General features: G+C 60.4%; 1 protein-coding gene across 1 annotated transcript in view; it reads right to left on the bottom strand.

Moving 5' to 3' along the window:
• Positions 1-4,597: 4,597 nt before the first annotated feature.
• The window catches only part of B4GALT7 (beta-1,4-galactosyltransferase 7), a 13,693-nt gene continuing 11,213 nt past the window's right edge, over positions 4,598-7,077 (bottom strand). The window contains exons 2-6 of the mRNA XM_026858333.1: positions 6,805-7,004; positions 5,912-6,137; positions 5,562-5,645; positions 5,278-5,382; positions 4,598-5,106 (exon numbers count right to left, since the gene is read on the bottom strand). Of these exons, the coding sequence (XP_026714134.1) occupies positions 4,951-5,106; positions 5,278-5,382; positions 5,562-5,645; positions 5,912-6,137; positions 6,805-7,004 (771 nt within the window). The 3' untranslated portion in view covers positions 4,598-4,950. The remainder of the gene's footprint in view (positions 5,107-5,277; positions 5,383-5,561; positions 5,646-5,911; positions 6,138-6,804; positions 7,005-7,077) is intronic.

Below are 7,077 nucleotides of genomic sequence, written 5' to 3'. Positions count from 1 at the left end.
AGGAGGAGGAGGAAGGGGGGCGGCCCGATCGTACCCACCGGCGGGGCGGGGCCCGGAGCGGGCTGGCTGCCTGCAGCGCCGAGCACCTCTTGCGCAAACCCGCAGCGCGGGGAGACACCACTACCCCCACCTTCCCCCCATAAAAAAATCTCCACTCGCTCAGCTACAGCACCGGCACCGGCAGCAGCGGCTCAAGTCGCTAGCCGGCCCCCGGTGGCCCTCACCGTGGTGGGGGGGCCTGTAGGAGCACCCCAGGCGCAAACTGGTCTGCCGGAGCAGGAGAGCGTTTTCCTCAGCCTCGTCGGCTGCGCCAAGCCCCTGCGGAGGGGAGAGGGGTGTCAGCTCCGTGGGATATACTCGGCACTCTCCTCTTGCAGGACAGCCTCATTGTCCCCCGCAAAAGCACCCATGGGTGCACAGGAGCCGCTGGAGGTGCCTGTGCTGCAGCCAGCTGTGCTGCCACTCCACAGGCCATGGCACGCCACGGCGGGGGTCACAGAGTACCCCCGTGGGGCTTCCACCTGCCCCAGCGCCTGGCCTGGCGCCAGTGAGACACGACACACTTCATCCCTCTGAATCAGCCCTGCCACATCCTGGCTGGGAGCCGGTTTTGTCACTCACCACCCCTACAGCGTGCCGGGAGTGGGGATCCTGGCATGGGGCAGACCCAGTCACCGGGTGTCCCAGCCTCCACGGGGAGCAGGACACCTGCAGCAGCCCTGCTCCATCCCCACAGCAGCCCGTGCACGGTGCCCATCCCTCCGTGGGGAGGGATCACACCCGCTCTGTCCCCAGCCTGGGTTCGGGGACACGTGCATCCGGCGTGCTCGCACACCAGGGCCCCGCTCGCTGCCAGCTCCCCCCGCCGCACACCAGAGTCCTCAAGCTGTGCTGCCAGTGCTCACCCACACACACACACTGTCCCTGGTCCCGGCTCACCAGGCTCACATGCTCACATTATCCTCCATGCGGTGCCAAGGCACACAACCGCTCCCTCCGTCCCCGGCTTCCCTGCTCCCCACAGCTCCTTTTCACCGCCTAGCTGCACACCAGAGTGGCAGCACGTGGCCTCTGAATAGGGGGGCCCTTCGCAACGGTGTTGTTTCCCAACTTGCTGGCACCAGGAACGCATCTGCGATGCTCCAGCCCTCTGCCTGGAGCTCAGCCACGAATGGGGCACCCCCAGCAGCCCATGGGGACAGGCAGTTGCCCGCAGCAGCAGGCAGTAACGGCATCCCACCAGGGCTTCTGTCCAGGCAGGTTGCTGGGCTGACTTCAACGAGTGCTGGTCACGTCTGCACCCCTCCTTCCTGTCTGCTCTGTTTCCTGCCACCACGTCTCCACCACGGGCTGTGTTCCCCCGAGCCTGTCTCCCTGGGATGGCAGTTCCCACGGGGCCCTGGGGCTCAGCCCTGCCTGGGTCACTCCAGTGGCCAGGGATGCCCCATTCCCTGGGCAGAGATGCTCCTGCCTCCCATCAGCTTTTCCCCAGCCTCCTCTCTCCACTCACCTCATCCCCCCGGCCCCCCCACATCACAATTCTGCAGCAATTTCATGAGGCCACCAGCAAACCGCTCCAGGAACCACCTGGTTTAATACAACCCTGCAATAAAAGCCAGCCGATTGCTGTGCCCATGACAGCCCCCGCATGGCCTCGCTGACGGCAATTTGTGCCCCAGAAGGCGGGGTCACAGAGGGGCAAGGCTGTGACTCCACAGGCTCTCTATGCCCCCAAGCATCCTGACCCCCTCCTCAAGGTTGCTGAGAGCATGGGGAACACCAGGAGGCCTCCAGCTCAGCTCTGCAGGGCTCCCGGGACAGCAGGCAGGGTGTTATCCATCTGCAGAAAGGCGATGGGGAAAAATCTCATTCCCTCCTGCTGGGCCATTGCTAATAACGAAGTGTGTGGGGGAGGGAACGGAGCCGAGCGACCTCCAAGTCACATTCAGGGCTATAAAAGGAAGCTGGGTCTCCAGCACGGTGCCTCTTCCACAAAAGCAACCAGAGGATGAGGGGGCTGCGAGCAGAGCTGAGAAATAGCTGCCAGGCAGCAGGAGAGGAGCCTTTAGCGCTGAGCGAAGTGCGAGGTGCGCATATGCTCTCTGTTTCTGCACATCCACGTCTTCATGAAACCTGCCTGAAACTGTGTCATCTATTTTGAAAAGCACAGAGAAATACTTTGATCTGCCTCCGCCAGCCCTGGCTGCGGTTCAGGGACCGGTAAGTGGCTGGAATACAAGTAGGTGGCTGATCCCAAAACCTTTGTGATGGAGAGACAGGAGTGGGGCCACTGGGCCGACATCTTTTTTCAGCCTACCACAGTGAGGGACATGACAAGTTTTGGGAACACCTCTGGAGCAGTGCACTGCGTGCCCAAGTCCAGCTGCAATCCTTGTGCGAGATATCAGCGCTGCTCTGGGACAGCTGGGCTGGAGAGGCCATTGGGAGCTCTTTGGCAGCATGTCCCCACATCGCCCTGGGGCGAGGACAGGCCCCAAGCTGGGGAGGAGGACACGCTGGGCCTGCTTGCTCCTTGGATGATGCAAAGCAGCATGGCCTGATCCTCACTGCCCTGCACCGCCACCTTGACCCCTTCCTCAAGAGGCACCCCCCAGCACAGCCCAGGCCACAAGGCTCCAGCCTCCTGACCCAGCTCCAGAGCAGCACGGAGAGCAGACAGCACCAGATCTCTCCAGACACCTCATCCTGCTGTCCCTACACAGTACATGACCCCCACACTTGGCTCTGATACTTTTGCCTTTCTCATCCCAGCACTCTTCCCCGGAGATGCCACGTCCCTGGGGCCGCACATCTTCCGGGGATGGTGACAGCTTCTGTCTGGGGACGTCTGCAGGCACTCAGCAAAGCAACTGCTCCAGGAAGCACCAGGCAGGGGATCAGGACAGAAGGGGGCCAGGAAACACAGAGGGCCTGGTGCCAGCACTGGTGCCAGGGCTGAACAGAGGGGTACTGGCTGCTCGGCTGGGTCTGCCCAGCTTGAGGAGGCAGCAGCACCCAAAACGTGTGCCAAGACCCCAGAGCCAGCGCAATGCAGTCCCACACACAGGACCATCTGTGAGCCAGCCCAAGCACCCTCACTCATGCTGGAGAGGAGCCCAGCGCTGGCAGGGGTCTCCCTTGAAAGTCGTTGGGCATCTCTGCCACCCCCTAGCAGACCAGGATGAGCGGCAGCATCCCAGAAGTCACAGTGCCTGTTTGCTCCCAGCACGAGCAGGCAAGGACCGGGCGCTTTCTCCACGGCTGCTGCTCCCACCTGGGGCTCAAGAGCTGGGTCCTGAGCAGAGTGTGGGGCCCCGCTGCCCAGATCTATACATCCCACTTCTCATCAAAAGGAGCTGGTGTGGCAGATTTCTACCAACCCCAAACAACTGGCAGCCCCCAGTACCCTGCCTCACCCATTGGGACCTTCCCAGCTTCCCCACCTGCTGCAGAGCTCCCAGGCATGTTCCCAGCAGCCAGAGGACATTCACCTCCTCATGTCCCCTGTCCCAGGGCACTCTCCCAGCATGCAGCATCCGTGCTTCTGCCACCTCCCAAAGGCTGCTCTTGCTCTGACAGCAGCAGGTCCCCACATCACTGCAGGGGTTGGGCTCTTGGGGACCCAGGGTTTGCAGGGTCCACCAACCCAGTCACCTCCTGTTCACCAGCACCCCAAGGCTGACACAGCCCTTTGCCCAAGCACCTTCCCTGAGCAGTTCGCTGACCCAAACAAGCCACATCCACAGTGGAGGGCTTGAGCTCACAGCAGAGTCCTCACAGACCCTGCCAGCAGTAGGGGACCAGTGCTATGATACCCTCACCAAGTAAATACCCCCCCTACCCTGCTGGAAGGGGCAGCCTGGGCCCTCGTCCTGCCATGCCATGGGAGAAACCAGCCTGGCAGCAAGGCAGAGCCTTGAGCAGAGTGGGTGAGATCTGCATCCTGGGTACCCCACAGCCTTGCCTCTCCCTCATCAACCCAACCTCCCTGTTCCCACCTCTGAGGGAAGCTTCCCAGCCCCTGCCTTGCCCAGAGAAGCTCTTGTTCCTCTCAACTCCAGGGGGCTAGGGGCAACCATCCTAATTCCTGCACTTCACCCATGCCATCGCCCCAGCTCCACCAGCACTGTGGTGAACCTTGGCAGCCAGTCCTTCCCAGGACACCTCACACAGGGCCACAGCAGATCCCAGTTTCCCTTAGCACTTCTGGGGGGACATCAGGTACTCCAATCCCACCAAAAAGGCTGAGGCATCATGTGCTACAGAGGACAGGCAAAGAAAGGAGCAGCTCAGCCAGCAGCTTCCTCCTTACTCCACGGAGAGAAGTCCTGGGCTACCTCAACTGCTAACATCCAGTAGAGCTGCGGACACTGGGGCGCAGGGCATGGCTCAACCACAACTGCTTTCTGCAATGAAGCAACCACAGCACAGCCCTGGGGGTACCTGGCAGCTGAAACACAGGCACCATCTCACCCGGAGCCCATTTCAGACCGGCTTGGTCTCTGAACCAGAGCAGATCACCTGCCCAGAAAGAGCATAGCCATAGCCAAGCCAGAAACGGGTGTGCTGAAGCCAGTAAGGTGAAGGGAGCAGGAAAAAGGAGTGGTGTGGCCTGGCCCAGGGCATTCACAACTCACAGGTGCCCTGACAGTTCTTTATTGTCTTCTGAGCTGGGTGGCAGCTCAGCCATGTCCAGTGCAGGAAAATGGCCTCCTGCACCTGCCCTGGGAGGCAGCACCAGCATCTGCAGTGACACCACTGAGTCCTGCTCTGAGCCTCTTCTGTTGGTCCCAGCGAAGCCCGGTTCTCGGCCTTTTCTGTTCCTCTGCGTCTCGCCAGCACTGCCATACTCGTCTGCTGCAAAAATCCCACGTGTTCCAAGCAGCCTGGTGGCAGCCCCGGCGTCTCAGCAAAAGTACAGCGCACACAACTGGCACACGGGAGGGAGGCTCAGCCAAACGTGCACCAAGGGGTCTCGCTTCCATCACAGTCCAGCAAGATATTAAGGACGGTGCAAGGGGCTCCTGCCACACTCAGAGCTGTCCGTGACTCAATTCGGTACCTCACGTTGTTCAGACCTCCCTCCCGATCCACCTTAAACTGTTCCTGAGGAAGAGAAAGACCATTCAGCCTGCACTGGCTTCCAGCAGAGGAGGAAGCACCCAAGCAAGTGACCACAGAACTGACAGGGGAGCACACAAGCGAGGAGGGCTCAGAGCACACGGTGACTGCAACCCAAATCTCCTGTGGTTCCCCTTGGCCACACTGAGGTCCCACCTGCTTCTGCGCAGCGATGCGCTTCTGGTCTCTCTTTCTCCAGGCTGGGTCATGCAGGTGCTGGAAAGTCTCATATCCAGTCGTGATTCCAGAGGGACGGCGAACCTGGAAAGCGAGCAAAGCTTCTGTAAAGCTACCGAAAAACGCTGCATCTGCTACTGGAGGAGGGAGCACAGAAGGGCTGCCTTCCCCAGGTCCCAGCCTGGGCAGCTACAGCTGGGGATCAGGTGGGGAGACAAGGAGAAGGGCAATTTCAATCTAGGAGGCCATGAAACACCCATTACCTGGAGACCGGCTCCTTTAATACGTCGATAAAACTCGTCGTCCTCCCGTCCCCAGCCCCAGAAGCGGTTGGACATGCCATTGCACTGGAATGAGAGGGGCACCATACCGGCCAAGGTCCGGTCCAGCACAACTCTGCACACCGCAGATGAGCAGACACCAGCATCGCAAGCTCTGAGCACCAGCACAGCTTCCCCTCTCCTGCCCGCCACCAGCTCCACCTCAGGCTCTGTTCCCAAATCCTGTTGACTCCTTTCCCCCCCTCCCAAGCATGGAGCACAAAGTATACGAATGTTCACCAAGACAATGTCATAGCCCCAAACTGGCCAGGACATCCCACCCACATGCTCACCATCTCATAGTGCTGCTTGGTGAGCAGGAGGATGCCGCCCACGTAGGTCTTATAGTGGTAGAGAGGGTGTAGCTCTGGCGATGCCACATGGAAGGGTCCTGCCTCTGGAAAGCTATAGTCCAGCTGCTCGTTGAGGGGCAGGAGATCGACGTCATGCATCGCGATGTAGTCGGTGTCGTTGCCACTCTCCAGGAAGCCCACGTTGATCAGGGATGCCCTGTTAAATCTGCCACAGGACCGGGGACTCTCAGTGACACGCACAGCAGCCACCATCCCTTCACATGCCCCTCCTGTGCTCCTCAGTGCTAAATGTTTGACGGATCCCCAAACAGGGACACACACAAACACAACATGGAGCACAGCGTGCCATAGCTGCCCATCCCAAAACTGCACCTCTGCTTCTCCCTACACAGGCAGCACATGCTGAGCACAACGGTGACACACAGGGGTTTGGCCACTGCAGACCCCAGGGGGCTACAGCAAGCCCTGTCCTGCCCGAGGCCAGCTGGGGAGCTGCACAGCACCCACCAGGGCTGCAGGCAGGGGATGAGTGACAGCATTTCCAAACACTCCGTAGTATTTCTTTTAACTTCAGTGTCCCCACACATTTGCTGCTATAAACCTGTAATACTGGGGAGAAAGCTGAAATATCTGGAGGTAGGTAATTCTCTTCTTGCTTAGGAAGAGAGAAGCAAAATACTGCTTTGTCCTTTACAAGCTTTTGAGTGAGCAAATTTGGGCAGAGGATCACACTCCCCGCTGTCAGGCCCTCTGCTTCTCCACACCACCAGAGGCAAGCGGGAGACCCTCTCAGCGGGGACAAAGTTTCAGAGAAGGGCCCCTCTCACTCCTTTTTTTCTGCTGGGCCTCGCTGTGGCGAGGGGAGACGCTACCTGAAATGATCCACCTGGTTGAGGATGAAGATGTGATGGCGGATCCTCTTCTTGCTCAGGAAGCGGTGCATGTAGGGCACGAAGGCCAGCAGCTCCTCGAAGCGCTCCCGGAACGGGACGAGCAGCGCCAGGCGGTGGGGACCCCACGACGGCTCGTCCTCCGCCGGCAAGAGGGGGGCCTGGGGCGGGCAGGGCTGGCGGGGGGGAACCCCCCGGCTCTGCCCGCCGACGGGGAGCGGCCCCTCGCCCGAGCAGCTGAGCTGGAGCCAGAGC

The sequence above is a fragment of the Athene cunicularia genome, assembly GCF_003259725.1.
Source record: "Athene cunicularia isolate RWA chromosome 13 unlocalized genomic scaffold, athCun1 chr13_part1, whole genome shotgun sequence".
Taxonomy (NCBI): Eukaryota; Metazoa; Chordata; class Aves; order Strigiformes; family Strigidae; genus Athene; species Athene cunicularia.
Note: the sequence above shows the minus strand (reverse complement) of the source record. Positions and strands in the feature narration are given on the sequence as shown.